Below are 16309 nucleotides of genomic sequence, written 5' to 3'. Positions count from 1 at the left end.
GGCTTACATAGATTAATGGTTCTGGACCAAGGAATGTAGGCCCACCAGCCCTTTGTGACTGCACCGACTCCGAGGCCTTTGGTTTCCATTGAACCGCCGGCCGCATCTGTGTAGACGTTTATTGCCCAGGGAGGTAGGCGTTTGTCTGGGTCAATTAGTTTCCCACGTCCGGAGCATAGTCTGAGTAAGCTGAACCAGAAAAAGATTTGCCTTTTGAACTGAGGTGTGAGTTCAATTAAGGTGTTCCTATCAGTGGAGATATTGTTAAGGTTTAGGATGTGATGGATGTTGAACTTGCCATTGGGGATGAGTGGAAGTATGTGAATGATTTTCCCGACAATGCTCCATATATTTACTTGAGGAACGGATTCGGACGTCAGTAGGTCACGCAGATTGTGCAAAAGTCTTGACATTTTTTCGTAGTTTAGTGACCAGGTCCAAGTGGTCGTGTCATAAACGACTCCTAATACTAGACCTTTTGTACTGGAGCCAAAAGATTTTTCTGGATCGTCCCTAGGAGCCAATTTGACACCCAAGGTTTCAGCAACTTGGCCGAAAGTGGCGTCAAAAATTTCAAGAGAGTCGGTGTCAGCTGGTGCTGTAGCACAACAATCATCTAAGTGTTGGCAAATCCTGTTAGTTGGGAACTTTGCTTTGGTTGCAGCTATGTGTACCACAACTTTAGCTAGTCTATCAAAGATTCCGGCGCTGCTAGTGCAGCCGAAGATGAGGCACAGCTCTTTGAAGGCCATGCCAAGCCAGGAAAACCATTGCAGATCAGTATCTTGGGCTCTGACTGCTACATGTTTGTAGGCGTCGGCCCAATCAATCTTGCACATTTTGGCATTCTTCCCGGATAAGTGTAAAGCTCTTAGCCATTTGGTTGTGGATGACATTATAGTTGGGAAATCATCTTTGTTGATACCTTCATTAACACAGTTACCAATTGGAGAACTCAGATTAAGAATGATTCTAACTGCGCCGGTTGGTTTTAGCTTCGTCATCATACCGTTTATTTTAGCGCTGGCAGGAAGTGACTCAATAGGTATCGGTCCGTAGGCAAATTTTTTCGTAATCCAATCGGCGATGGCGTCTGTTACATGTTCTCCATATTCAAAAGCACTTGGAGCATTAGTAGAGACTGACGGTAGTCTTGACGCCCCACTGCAGCCTATGTCTGCGCCAAAGGTAAGGTCGTTGCAGATGGTGTCGAGGAGAGCGGTGTTGATGAAGTTGCACTCTAAGGCTAGTTTCTTTAGGAGAACTGGATTTACCAAAGACTTTGATGGCTGCACTAGGTTTACTGGAAAAGTATCCCAAAAGGCGGCGGGAGCCGTCTGCCTGTAAGAACCGAGTTTGGGTAGGTTGAATTTAGGTTTAAATATTTTGCAAGGAGGTAATGTAGAGATGGGTTCAGCAATGAGGCACGCATGTAGAAGTTTTAGGTTGTGATAGGTGTTCATGGTGTGTCGACTGATTTCTAAATAAAACAATATATATAAAAGTAATGTACAGAAAGAATAACTTTTATGCTTTATGCTTTATGAAATCTGTTATTCTGCTATCATTTATAGTTATTGTCGATAATATCAAGATTGTCAAAACTAAGATTTGGAAATTTCGCAGGAGTGTACACTAACTATATTGTAGTGTACACAGCTTAATACTGTTTGTCGTCTTTGTAATTAATGTCGTCTTCGACTGGGAACTTGTGTAATTGAGAATTAAGGGAAAAATGGGTTTAAAAACCCAATACTGGTGAAGCATTAGTGTTTAAAGCGTGCCCGTGTCATATTAGTTAGTATTCAATACTCAAATTTTCTGTTGGTTAAGTTGTGCTAGTCAATTGCAATACTAAATCTTTATACAGGGTGTCCCACGAAACAGGACAGTTGTTGAGCATATTATAAATGTTATACAATGTTCATGTATATTTTAATCTGTTAGTGGTTACTATAATGTTGTCTTAATAAAGTATGGAAATGTAATCCTAGTTATTATTACTTAACAATTTAATGAAAAAAAAAAATATTCTAAGATAATAGGTAACTGTCATGTTCCATGGGACACACTGTAGTAGATTTAGTATTTGCTCATAGGTATTTAGTGTTATATCCGTTGAATTACCCGGTGAGTCCTTAAATCAAAATTTTAATATTTTAATTTATAATATTAAGCTATGCGCGTGTACAGGGTTTCTATCAAGAATTAGGCAAATATGATGTATGTTTGTCGTCTTTGTTGTCAGATATTTTATGACCATACTGTTAATTTCCATGTAATCATAGAAATAAATAAAAACTTAAATAAATTCAATATTATAATCCCTTAATGACTATTTATCTTTGAGTATTATAAGCCTACATTTTTTGGTTCTCCATAAGTGACGCCTTCAATGTATCTCATAGAATATTATGATTGGTCAAATATTATAACCCGTAGTCGGAGGGAAGCAGGTCAAATGAAACAATAAGATAGGGTTATAAGCATGTATACTTAGATATTATCCGAAAGGTTTGAAATGTGTTTCTGAACATATCATTCAACAATATCCAGGAATTCAAATATTTTAAAGTTGTTTAACCAAAATTTTATAATAACCCTTCTAAATATTAAGCGTGTTTAACAAGATTTAGATTAAGATTTTTTTTTTTTTCCTCTCTGTGCGCTTGTATTTAAACATATTCTAAAAACTATCATAATTATGTAGGAAAGACAAGGATAAAATTCAGTTAAAAGAAATTAACAAGTATAAGGTTGATTTATTAAAAAGAAAAAGGTTAGAATTCAATACTTTCTAACTGTGCATGTGTTTAAACACATTCTAAAATCGCTCAAAATAAGACAAGGACTAGATTCAGTTAATTATGTTCAAGAATTTAATAAATCTAAAGTCGATTTATTAACAGGAATTAAACCAGTTAAAAATTTAATAAATGTAAAGTTGATTTATTAATAAGACTTAAAACAGTTAAAAAAGAATATCAACAAGAATTAAACCAATTAAATATGTAATAAATGTAAAGTTGATTTATTAATAAGATTTAGACCAGTGAAAAAAGATTATTAACAGGTGATAGGAAAAAATAGATTTATTGACGTGAATAAAAAACTGTATAGTTCACACTAAGGGTTCAGACAAGGTTTTCTGATTACTTGTGGTCTACTCTTGCATGTCTAGCCAAGCAGTAGCGGGAACCAATCCATTTGTTGCATTGATGTACAAATTCTTTATTCCTGATATCTTTGCATCCTGACGGGGCTCCACGATTTTTACAGGTGCCATTGTTATAATTAAAGCAGATAGGATTGCCACCGACTAACACTACTTTGTTCTGGGTTGGAGCTGAAGCAGCAGAGGTAGAGAAATTGGAACGTGAAGCCTGGTTGAATCTGGGTCTGGAAGAGTCGGAGTCTACTCTTGGAATTCTCCCAGCTGGTACAGCATTGGAGAAACCAGCAGAGGTTAGGACATTCTTCAAGCAATCTTCCTGCTCCTGGAAGGACATGATGACTTCCTTGCGACCTGCTCTGGCAGCGTTTTCTCTCAGGACAGTGTTGAAGAAGGTGGAGATGAGGTTGACTCTTTCAGTCAGGGTTGAGGCGACGCTGCAGTGGTTATATTTGTTAATGACTCTCTGTAGTATGAGCCCAGTTTGGTCCAGAGGCCAGAGGTGCATGAGGATGGTACTGTAGTTAAGCAAAGCATCAGATACCTGTGAGAGGCTGGTAGGGGATTCCCAACAATAATCCAGTGATGAATAAATTCCAGAGTCATCCCTCTTCTCCACTTTTTGTATTGGTTTCGAACCCACATTAATATTACCCGTGTGGAACATTTTAAAGGTTAAGCACTTGGTCCTATCATGCATTGCTTGAATAGTTTTTGTGGTAACCTTGTTGTGCGAACCGCTGAACTGTAGAGAGAGATTCTTGAACTGATGAGAACGAACACGGGGCATTTTCTTAAACCAGGAGCTTATGTTTCCCAGGGGGTAGCGCTCAAACCTGGCTGGGTGAAGTTTTTTGAAGCCGTCGTCCTTCGCGGCTTTATATTTGGTAGACTTCGGTTTCTTGTCCCTGGTGAATGTCGATGAGAGATCAGATTCCACCTTGAGGTTGTCTTGGTCAAACTTGGCAATGCTGAGTAGGTGTTCAAGGGCCATGGAGTTAAATTTAGTTTTGCTTTGCAGTCCAAGAGGTCTCTTTTCTACCGGCCAGACTGAGTGTAGAAGGTTCCAGTTTGAACCTTCGTTATCATCCGAGTCAGAGCTAGAGCTGGAGCTAGAAGAGGAACTGGAAGAGCCGCTAGAAGAAGAACGGGATGTGGACCTTTGCCTCCTCTTAGATTTCTTCGATTTCTTTGATTTCTTTGATTTGACAGACTTCCTAGTTAAAGAAACAATATTAAAATTTGAATAATTGCCAAATTCAACACCAAAATTAATTTGATAAACTTTAAACAGCAAAATTGAATAATTGTAAAATTTAACACCAAATTTAATTTGATAAAAACTTTAAACAGTAAATTTTTAATATAAGTATAGGATGATGATCCTGTTGAACTGTATTTAATAGTTAAGAAAAGTTATGTGAAATTCAACATAGGTAAATAAGTTATCAATAGACCCGTTTTAAAATAATAGACCAAAAACAAAATGTAAAAGTTGATAGTGAAAGTAAATGTGCAAGTTTATGCTTGGTCGTGGGGTAAATAATCTCAAAACTGGTTAAATTTTGTGAACAATAAATAAAGATAGACGATTTCCAAGGACTAGATAAGCACCTCTTTTTGGTAGGTTCAGAGTTAATGTTAGCAGAGCCGGCAAGAAGGGTTTGTGAGTTGGCATCATGGCTGGTACCGGAGCTGGAACCTAGGAGTAAAGAGTTCGGAACGGGGCAAGAGTTAGAAACTAGAGTAGTGGAGTTAGGGTTGGCATTGGAACTAGAAGCTAGAGGAACCCTTGTGTCGGTATCAGTTGGAGTAGGTGCTGTAGGCCTGGAAGGGTTCAAGGGGCGCACTAGTCTGCCTAAAAATTGGCAAAAATTATTATCTTCTAGATGGAAAATAGGGCTTGAATGTCTGCCTAAAAATTGGCAAAATTATTATCTTCTAGATGGAAAATAGGACACATTGTAAAATGTACAATGTACAATGTACATAGTGTCACAATAAACACTGGATTTCTCATTTTAATCCTGTAATACCCGTATTTATTTTTACAAAAATTAGATGATGAGATTAAGAATGAACTTGAGCGTTGTCAGACTGAATTACGCGCGGTATCTGCTCACAACCAGACTCAGCTCAAGCGCCTTGTTAAGCTGGCGAGGGAGGAAATGGCCCGCCAGGAAATACGGAATAAGTAAGAATTAGAATCTAACAAATCTATGAAGACCTGTGGAATTTGCATGATTTTTTCCTTCTTGTATACCTTACAGATGCGGCATACAAGACTAACTTAAGTGTGGATTTTACAGCAAAGAAAAAAGTGAAAACGTCCAATGGTATCCATTGTTTAAAGGGGATATTTTTAGTCATGTTACTCGTAGAGTCGCTAAAAATACAAAAATAATCTTCTTTTATCAATTAAAATTAATTTTATTAAAATATTAAGATTGACTGAGGCGGATGCTGAAGTAAAGGAGGCGTATAATCGTATATCCGCCGCCAGGGTCAAGAAGAGGTCCCCCACAAAGAAGGAGAAGGACATGGCCTGGAAGGCGATTAAGGACAGAGAGGCGATCATCAAACAGTTGGAAACTGTTTAATACTCGTGTTCCTTTCATATTCTTCTATTTAATCTTTCTTTTTATATATATATATATATATATATATTTGTTGTCTGTATGTTGGTTTGTTGTTCTAAAAAAGGCTGATCAACATAGCGTTCCTAAGGGGGAGTTTAGACCGGCCAGTATTTTAAATAATTTAAAATTTCAAGCAAATAAAGAAGTGGAGCCATTTTCTTCATTAGTTTTGAAATGTAAATCTAATAATAAAATACATATAAATGTTGTTTTTGTTATTTTAATAAAATTAGTGTTTACGCCTACTTAAAATATAGCATTTTCAGATTTTACAGAAAATGAGTGGTTCATTTCTCAATTACCTAATTGAATTGTAAGATATCGTGTGTTGTCGTCTTCAAACCCTGAAATTGCGGATTACCCTACAAGATGTCTGGCGGATTTACAGCTAATGGTCTCAAGAAAAAGCTGACGGAATTAAATGATACGGCGCCCAGTATTCAACAACTGTCACTTTGGATAGGGATATTTTTAAAAAACTGTTTTCAGCTTTGTATTATTATCTCAAGTGATTATTTCTTTATTTTCATTAAAAAATCAGTTTTAAAAATATTTCTCTAGTTCATCACAAGAAACATTATAAGACAATAGCTGAGACCTGGTTTAAGGTTGGAAATTTAATAACTCTTACCCCTGCCCTTCAAATTGGTTTAGTTTTTTCTTTTTAAACCATTTTCAAGGTCAGATAGATCATAAAATTGAAAGACAATTTTTTTTTTAAACAAAAACCTTATTTTTTTTACAAAATTCCCGTATGATATTGAACAGATTTTAGGCAATGGTCTATAACCATGATGGACTTCTTGGCATTCCACATTTTGGATTGTTAACGATCAATCATAATATATATGCGATTCAAAAGTATACTTTTAACTTATTTACTATGGACTGTATGTAGTCCTTTGTTGAATTCTTAGAAGATTTTAAAAGATTGTATTTAACTTAATACAAGAATCCGCTTTCGTTGCTTTTAGTTATATAGGTTTCTGTAGTTTTAAAGGATTTAAAGATAATATTAAATTCAAGAGAAAACTTAAAACAATTGAATTTTTTTAAAATTCATCTCTTCATGTACTACTTTATGTATGAAAAATGGCAGCTTTTCATTTGAAGATGGTGATTCGCAGACTTTAACTTGTTTGGGCAACTAAACTTTATCTTTAAACGTTAACCCACTCAATTTAGAATTTTTAAACCAACTTAGAACATTTATCTGGTTCTACTAAGTTTCCCCGTCAAAATTTGAGGCAAGTCGTCCTAAGGTTACAATCCTTACATACAAACAAGTAGACACACAGATTACCGACTTATTTATATAATATATAAATATATATATGATGTAATATAATATTTTTATAACATAGAAGACGTAATCTTTCTGAACAAGAACAATTTACATACTTAGGAACTGCTAAGAACGGAGCCTGCCAAAAAACTTTCCTTTATGTACCTGGCTAACGATGTTGTACAAAACGTGAGAAAAACAAAACCGGAGGTATGATTGTCACAACAAATGTTTTTTTTAATACATTGCAAATTTATAAAGTTGAAAACCTCTTGAAATCCCCCCCCACGCCCGTATTTAAAGAATGTTTTAGCTTTTAAGGACTGTTTTTGCAGTAAATTTGGGAGAATGATTTCATTAGGGAAAAAAGGGTGTAAAGAAAAAATTCCCTTTTTTTAAATCTTCTAAAATCGTGTATAATTCATAAAAACTACCTCTTTTCTAACTTTTTAATAAAATAAACAATGAATTTCAAACTTTCAAAATTTCTTTTTTAGTTTGTCATTGAGTTCGGGGAGAAGATGATTGATGTTTTCAATCATTTGGCCTGTGAGCAGCTTAGTGAGAAAACAGCTAGCAGCTTACACAGGTAAGCTTCACAATAAGCAGCAGAATTAGAAAATATAATCCAGAACCTTAGCTGTGTCAACCTAAATGGAGTATGGATGTATTTCAAGTAATCCATCATCTATAGTTGGGCACATCAAATTCACAGCATTACCCTTGAAAGCTTAGTATTATCAAGAATGAATAAGAAATCCATGTTTTAAACTTCTTATTGTTATTAGGCTATTCATACTAAGTAAGGTTTTCATCTAAATAAAGAATGAAGTAACCCGTAAAAGCTTTGAACATGATTCAATTCCTAGCTTAAGTACTGTTAACAATACCTCTCAATTATGGTTATTGTTCAAACTGTACATGTTATTTCATCCTTCAGTACATATGTTTTTATCTTAATCAAAATATATAGGACCTTGCAGCTATGATATTTTATTATATGAATCTTAATTTATCTGAACTTTTTATTAATTCCCAGGTTGATACTAATCTGGGAAGAACGCCAGATATTCAATCGTAAGCTAATAGCAGTAATAACATCCATCTGGAAGAACAGAGGCCGAAGCAGAGAACGTTCCTCTTACACTCCCCCTATACCTCAGCAACTGTCCTATGGAAGCCCTCAAGCCCAGTCCTACGCCAGTCCATCACTCAAACGTCCAATAACCCCCGACACACCCCCTGTCCCACCCGCAAAAAGGGATAATAATGGTGAGACTGTATATATTTCAGATTTGAATATATTTTTTAATTGTTTTAACCCCGGCTTGAAGGCCCACTAGAGCTGTAATAAGAAGGAATTTTTTGTTTGAAGTTGCTCAATATTATGTAATTGCTAATTACTCTTCATTAACTAGCAGCTTAATTCAATTTCAAGAACAATTTACACTTGTACTTTTAGATGCTCAGAGCAGTATGTTTATGGAGTCTGCTGGAGCTGAAGAAGGGATTGAGGATGCATTTTCAGAGAATGAAGTAACAGAGAAGAATGGTGACATGGAGGAAGAGTTGGATGTATCCATTGGAGATCCCCCAGATTCAGAGGAGTTGATTCATGCCATACAGGAGTTAGATGATGCAGCTAGTGGAGATGCTGATATCAGGTGAGAAATTTATTGTATCTTTGGGTCTAGCTAAGCACAGTTCATTCTTTCCCGCAATACATTGTTCTATAAAAAAGTTAGTAACGTATTTAACTTGGTTTGAAATGCTCTTGATCCAGTATTGAAAGTTATGCAAAGTAAAAATAAGTTTAAGTATCGTGTAAATATGAAAATCTCGAGTGTAATACGTTTTTTGTTATGTATGTTCAAGCCACTATATATTGTTGTTGTTCGATGGAGCCTAAAGGAACTTAGAAATAATTATGTCTCTATGATTTCTTAATGTAAATTACTTGGATTGCATGTTTGTCAACCACTTCAATTAACCTTTCCTTCTATACCAACTACCATTTCTGACCTTTTTCAATATACTATTGATATCTTAAGTATCACAGGAGAGCTATCTGAAAACAGCTGTAAGCTATTAAAGCTCTCCTGCTGCAATTGTAATACATATGGTTGATAATGTTTTGCTAATAACTGTTATAATTTATTATTACTGCAAAAATATTTGATTTGATTTGATTTTGATTTGAACTTTCAACCGTAGATTAATATTTGAAGGAATGAGATTGCTCTGCTACCCGATGATGTTTCTGAATCCTGGAAAGTTTCTGAAATTGCATCCTTAGAGGATGCAGAAGGATTATTCACAAGAGTAAAATCAGCTATAACTCTTCTGGAGGTGAAAGTGCATTTGTTTTTTCTTTACTATTTATTATATCATACCCCCCAGGATGGTTAATATGCAGTTTCGAGAGCTGATCAGGCAATTTGTAGTATTTCAATATCAGCTCTTGAGTTTCTGTATTTATTCCCGTTTTGAACTTTTAGAAAACGAATAACAATCGTTTTTGAAAACGATCGTTTTTAAAAAAACGATTAGCGATTGTCACGGTTGTTTTTAAAAAACGATCGCTTTTGAGGTGTCCAGGACAAAAGTTTTTTAGAAGTTGTTAAAAAATTAAAAAATAACGATTTTATAATAAAAAGTTCCTCACGGCCGAAAATATACTTAAAATTATTTTCTTTAAAGTCAGGGTTAAAAGGATAATCTTAGATCATTTCTGGGCCGAACAATGTATATTTTTTTTGAAGCTAGGGGCGGGGTGGGGGTCATAAAATCCTTAAAATGTACGATAGCGTGTAATTGCTGAGAACCTGGTTTATCTTTAAAAAGGGGGGTGTACAATTTGTAGATTTTTTAAAAATAATTAATTTTCATAATCAATATTTCAATAATATTAAANTTAGCAAACAATATGCATTCCTGATTTAAAATGCGTTCCTGACTAAGAATGCGTTCTTTATAATAAGAATGTATTTTTTTTAAATCATTGCTTAGTATCCATTTAATTTTGATGCGGATCCTGGATCCGTATTGGAAACAAATGGATTCGGTTCCAGATCTTGGTCATTTCTTTTAGATTTACTGAATTTTTCAAACCAAAAAAAAATAAAAATTTTTGTTTAATTTTTTTCGTTTTTTTATCCTAAAACTTGATGAACCATTCAGAAATGAGGAAATTTTTATGATCTCCCTTTTTTTGGGTTTTAGGAGTAAAAAAGTTTTTTGAAGTTTTTGGATGATATTTTACCCCTTGGATCCGAATCCAGGAAGCCAAAACCTTGCGGATCCAACGGATCCGGATCCTAAGCACTGTTTTAAACGTTTTTTAAGCTAATATCCGTTCCGTTCTAAAAATTTTAGGAACGCGTTCTTTGCGTTCCGTTCTTTTTTCGGAACTATGGGATAGTTCTTTATAGTTCAGTTCGTTCTAGTTAAAGAAACCTCATAAATATGATATGATATAAATCTTTTGAGGATAAAAATATAATAATGGAATTCTTAAACTTGATGAAATAATCTTGATGTATTCTTTGACGAAGGATTATTTCATCTTGTTAAAGAATTTCCATTATTACATTTTTTTCCACATAAGATTATCATATACATTTGGACTTAACACTAGTAATAAAATAATCCTGGTCCTAAATATAGACTTTTTTGGTATTTAACCTAGTTAGATAATCAGCCTAGTCATATTTAGACTAGATAACCTAGTAAGATAATCAACTTTGTCCTGTTCAGGACTATAACCTAGTGAGATAATCAACTTAGTCCTGTTCAGGACTATAACCTAGTTAGATAATTAACCTTGTCCTGTTCAGAACTATAACCTAGTTAGATAATTAACCTTGTCCTGTTCAGGACTATAACCTAGTTAGATAATCAACCTTGTCCTGTTCAGAACTATAACCTAGTTAGATAATCAACCTTGTCCCGTTCAGGACTATAACCTAGTAAGATAATCAACCTAGTCCTGTTCAGGACTGTAACCTAGTAAGATAATCAACCTTGTCCTGTTCAGGACTATAACCTAGTAAGATAATCAACCTTGTCCTGTTCAGGACTATAATCTGAGACTAGAGAATGAGTTGAGGGAAAGGAGAAGGGTCAGCAGAATGATTTACGAATTCCTGGTAGCTCAGAAAGTTCAGATTTCAGGTAATAACATGGACAAGGGAAAGTTTGATTCACAATGTTTTCAACTATTTGAAATATCTATTTAGAGATTAAAGAAAAATTATTAAATGTAAATGTATTTTTTCAAAACTTGGTTGGTCATGTAATTTTTGATGCATGTCGCCAGGATTATATTAAGATATTTAGATATTTTCAAACCCCTCTTGTTAGAAATTACCTAGTTGAATATCTGAGAATTTAGTAAAAAGAATCTATTAAAAGCCAAGTTATTTCAACCCAAATCTAATTGGCTTATGGCTGGTTTGATGGTTTAAGCACCGGTTTTTGTTACCATCTCATACCATACTTATGAAATCCTTTTAAGCGCAACATTTGTTGGAATTTGAGTTCATATAAGAAAAGCTTTTTAAATCATGATAAAAAGTTACTTTTATTTTGTTTTAATGCTTCTTTAATTTAACTAATGGATTGACTAAAATTCCAGCCTTCCAGAAATAGTTTTTATAAGCTTAAATCCTCTGTTTGTTTGCTATGGTTGTCTCATGTTACTAGGAGACAGTACTCTCCTCCTGGTCCTTATAATCTACTCCGGCTTGGGATCATGATGAGTTAGAGTCAACTCTTGAACATGGAAACAACCATTCTCAAAGTTCTTTTCATTATGATCTACATCCCTCTGGTTATCTTTAACCCTGGCATTCCTAGTTACTATACTTTCACTATAATAAGCCTCGCTTATATGCTGACATTGTCAACTAACATCCTGATCTTGCTGTTCTTCTACACTAGACCTGCTGCACAGAAAACCTTACTGAACAGACTGCTCTCACTCCTCTTCTTGGCTGGAGTTGTTGGATCTACTAGATGCTATATCATGTGCTTTATGGGTACTTGGTTCCACCACTCACTCAACGACTTCATCCGTGATCACCAAACCTTCTCTTCAATTGTAATGCCATTGCATAGCTATTCAGTACTTGTTGCAGGGAGCTTTCTTCTATTGTGCGCTAGTCGGTTTCTTTTGTTTGCCCAGCCAGGGTGGTATCACAGGATAAATCCAAACAAAGGTGTATCTTTGGCTGGAGGAATCATACTTTTTATCTGTGTTCTTGACTCCCTCTATAGTTGGGGAACATGTAGAAACTACGCGGACCACACTAATATTAGACAGATAAAGCTTTTGAAAGGAGAACTGGGGCTTCCACAGAACAATACCTGCAATATTTCAACACCAACGCAAGATGACAAGAATGAATGCAATTTTTTCCCAACCATCCTTATTCTCGCAGTGTGTGGACTCTGTTTTGAATTGGCAAAAGTTTGTGTTTTAACCTGGAAAAAAATTGCCAAGGAACGGAAAAAAGCTAAAGTTCAACCAAAAATATTTCAGCTCAAACTTGGAGCAGATGCAGTGCGATGTAAATCTACAAGAGAAATTAAACGCGTTGAAAGTTACCCAAAAATCTCACCAGCACTTAAAAATCGAGCTGGAAGAAGACATTCCACCATTGGACTTACACCACTCCAACAGCTGTCTATTCAATCCAACAAGCAAGCTAACTCCCAACTTCAAAAGGACAACCATCTAGTACTAAACAAAATTCAAACCTTCAAAATAGTTAAGAAAAGCTTCAGGAGCAACTGTTATAGATCTTCTTCAATTCTAACATTGTTTGCGTTAGTTTGTCTAGTTTCTAACGTTGTCAATACATTCACAAATAACACGGTTTGTTGGGTCTACTCAGACTCAATGATCACTGGAAACCGTGTAGTTCGTATGTTTGTCTACTTCTGTTTTTCTGTTTGCATTTTCTTGTTTGATAAAGAGTTGTTCACATTTTTCCTTGATAAGTTCCATTCCAACACAATAGTCGGTTAATGATTTCATCTCAATCCCAATGCTTTGAAATTTTAAAATATAACAACAATTTATTGGTTATAGAGATCGGGCTAAAAAAAACCCCGAATGTGGGCAAGACAGTAAAATATTTTTAAAAAAAAACATATTTAGCAATGAATATAATTTTTATTACTATTATTATTATAAATTGTATTGTTCTTAAATGTTTACCAAATATTGTTATGAATATTACTGTTTAGAAAAATATATTTTGACTTTTGATCAATTTTTGCATTAAAAAAATTCTTTTACTTAATGGAGTAAACGTTTTTTATAATTATCAGTGACTCATTTACTTAGCCTTGATCAGTTCAAAATTGGATGTCTGGAGGGTAAATTTTGAGTAGATATAACATTAAGGTAGAATGATGAATAATTTTGGAGGCTGTACTCCTAGCCTCTTAGATTTGGAAGTAAATAAAACTACTTTTGAGAGATAGTCGACTCGCTAGCGGTCTGGGTCTCTAAGATGGAGAGGTTTTCTTAGTGCCTATGATTCAAATTCCCTGGAACAATTTATCTTCCAGTCTTCTGAATTTAGATTCGTCAGAATACGCTTACACATCCACAATCAAAATATAAATATGTTCTGAAAAGACTAATTTAAATGTTGACTATTAAATTTGATGAACTTGTTTGAAAAGAAACAGATAACCAAAGTAGAATTTTAAACCAAATAAAATCAAAATATTATTTTCAATTCGTATCAAAATTTCAAAAAGGCAAGGGGGACGTCCTCCGTTCAAAATCTAACTCATCCTTCAAATGAGGAAAAAGCAAAATAGAAAATGTTGACTTTAAATGGACTATTAACATTATTATTAAAAGAGTGGGGTGTCTGATTCACAACGGTACCAATTAAACCCCTGTCTATCTGGAAGATTTCGGCCGTAAAAAAGTGTTGAATTTTGTTAATTTATTTTATGGTCTCTGCAGCAAAATACGCAAACCACTTTAATAGAGTTGAACAACAATTAATTTTTTTTGGATAGGAAATTAAATATTTCATCATTGATTAGACAAAGGGGATCGTTGCCACTCTATAAATGGAAGGTCCCTTGGAATTACGTCTAAAGTCCATATGATTTGTATAGCAATTAAAAACTTCTTAGATTTGGAAATACAAAAAAAAATACTTTTTACTTCAGGATTGGAGGATCGGATAGAGATATACAAAGATAAACTGGATCAGGTACGTACAACAGTACACTGCACAGTACTGAGTACACTGTACACTGCGCTGTACACTATACACTGTACAGGCATTTTTGAGATTACAGATTTAAAAATTAAAACATTACACGAGGATGGACAAAACGAATATAAAAATAACCTAATCCAAAAAATTTTATTTTAATAAAATATTTTTATTTTTTGATGATGTAAACATTTTCCATTAAAAGAAGTAAATAAAAAGCTCAAAAATAAAATGTAAATTGTACACATTACACATTCACAATGATTTGTTAGTTATTAAAATCTTTTACAGGAATTTCCAACCATTTATTAATTGTTTTGTCAATCAAGATCAATTTATAGTCTTTAAATACTGCATAACCTGAAAACTGTTGAATAATTGTCAGCTTTTTTCTTTCTTCCGGTGATGAATTAGCGACTGTATTTGAAAAAAAAAATCAATAAGTCACAGATTACAAATTTTATTTTTTAGATGAATAAACTTTAAAGAAAAAGATTCTATCTTTACTCTTTAGTGTAAATGTATATTTTTTCTAAAAATCCAAAATAGTTTCAGGGGAATTATTTTTGAAGATTTGGAAAAAATTGGTTTCCCTATTTTATGTTTTTCATTTTTTATTTTCATTTTCCTCCCTAAAAATCGTTTAGATTTTTCCATTCAGCTTAGCGCTATCTAACGTTTCTTCTATAGTTTATCTATATAATAAAACATGACATTCGTATAAATATATACAGGGTGAGTAAAAAAAAAGTGTGATTTGCGGCGCCTTTTTCTGTGCAACTCTCCTGTATGGTGTTTTTTCAATATTTTTTGAAAATTTGTATTTTTTTTTGGTACTCCAATGGTCCAAAAAAAATCCGCGAATCTTTTTTTTCTCTCAAAATCAAAAGTTCAGAAAAGCAAAAGTGTGCATTCATATTATTTCTCTCTAAATCTAAAATTTTATTAAAATTGAATCACAGAATCACAGAAAATTGGCAAAATTGTAATAAGAAAATTCGCAATTTTCAGTTCTGGGCTAATTTTTTAGGAAAAGTGGTTTAAGTTCTCTAGTTCCTTTCTTCTTAGTATATTCTAAAGTATTAAATATTCGCTGTTCAATTGAAACCGTAAGAATCATTGAAAAACAATTTTTCCGTAAAAGTGATTCCAGAACTGAAAATTGCGAATTTTCTAATTACAATTTTGCGAATTTTCAGAGATTCTGTGATTCAATCTTTTTAAAATTTTAGATTTCGATAGAAACAATTTATTTACACATTTTTGTTTTTCTGAACTTGTGATTTTGAAAGAAAAAAAGGTTCGCGGATTTTTTTTTTTGGACCATTGAGGTACCAAAAAAAACACAAATTTTTAAAAATATTAAAAAACACCATACAGAAGGGTTGCAAAAAAAGTTACACTTTTGCACCAGGCGCCGCAAATCACACTTTTTTTTGACTCACCCTGTATATATGTTGCGTATAGCCGGCCAAACATCTGGACCGATTGGGCTGACATTTTTTGTGGACAGTCATTCGAAATTTATTTTTCAAATTTTTTTTACGGGCATTGCCGGGCCTCCAGCTAGTTTTTCTTTTAATAATTTATTATTATCAGAAAACATGAAGGGATTATAAAGGCCTAGAAAAACGACAATATATTTCACGTTATTGAGCAGATAAATATTTTAAAGGTACAGTTAGGAAAAGGTCATTGTCTCTTAGCATAGAGGGTCACTTGTAATTTCTCTTTCAGTCCCTTTAATTTTAGATTCGGAGTTTGGAGGAGGAGGTTCGGAGTCATCTCTCTAGTTTACCAGACATACCCTCCACAGACAAACCAAACCCATTCAAATAATGTGCTGTATGCTGCAGGACAGATTTTTAAATAAATTCAGACATTTTTTAAATGAAAAGAGATTTAAGTTTTTTAACTTCTTCTTTTTTACCAAATTTTTTTTTTACATCCACTCACAGTCAAG

General features: G+C 33.9%; 1 protein-coding gene across 1 annotated transcript; it reads left to right on the top strand.

Annotated features, from left to right (window-relative positions):
* Nucleotides 1–5212: 5212 nt before the first annotated feature.
* On the top strand, nucleotides 5213–16247 carry LOC111698041 (regulation of nuclear pre-mRNA domain-containing protein 1B). Its single transcript, XM_023468261.1, has 11 exons — nucleotides 5213–5366; nucleotides 5619–6274; nucleotides 6373–6419; nucleotides 7217–7306; nucleotides 7594–7685; nucleotides 8136–8368; nucleotides 8559–8760; nucleotides 9325–9445; nucleotides 11173–11269; nucleotides 14297–14340; nucleotides 16099–16247. Exons 2-11 carry the CDS (start codon nucleotides 6181–6183, stop codon nucleotides 16183–16185), a joined length of 1107 nt encoding a protein of 368 aa, XP_023324029.1. The 5' UTR covers nucleotides 5213–5366; nucleotides 5619–6180; the 3' UTR covers nucleotides 16186–16247.
* Nucleotides 16248–16309: the final 62 nt, after the last annotated feature.

This window comes from Eurytemora carolleeae, unplaced genomic scaffold (assembly GCF_000591075.1).
Source record: "Eurytemora carolleeae unplaced genomic scaffold, Eaff_2.0 scaffold172, whole genome shotgun sequence".
Lineage (NCBI taxonomy): Eukaryota > Metazoa > Arthropoda > Copepoda > Calanoida > Temoridae > Eurytemora > Eurytemora carolleeae.
The sequence above is the reverse complement of the archived record's forward strand: the minus strand, read 5'-3'. Positions and strand labels throughout refer to the sequence as shown.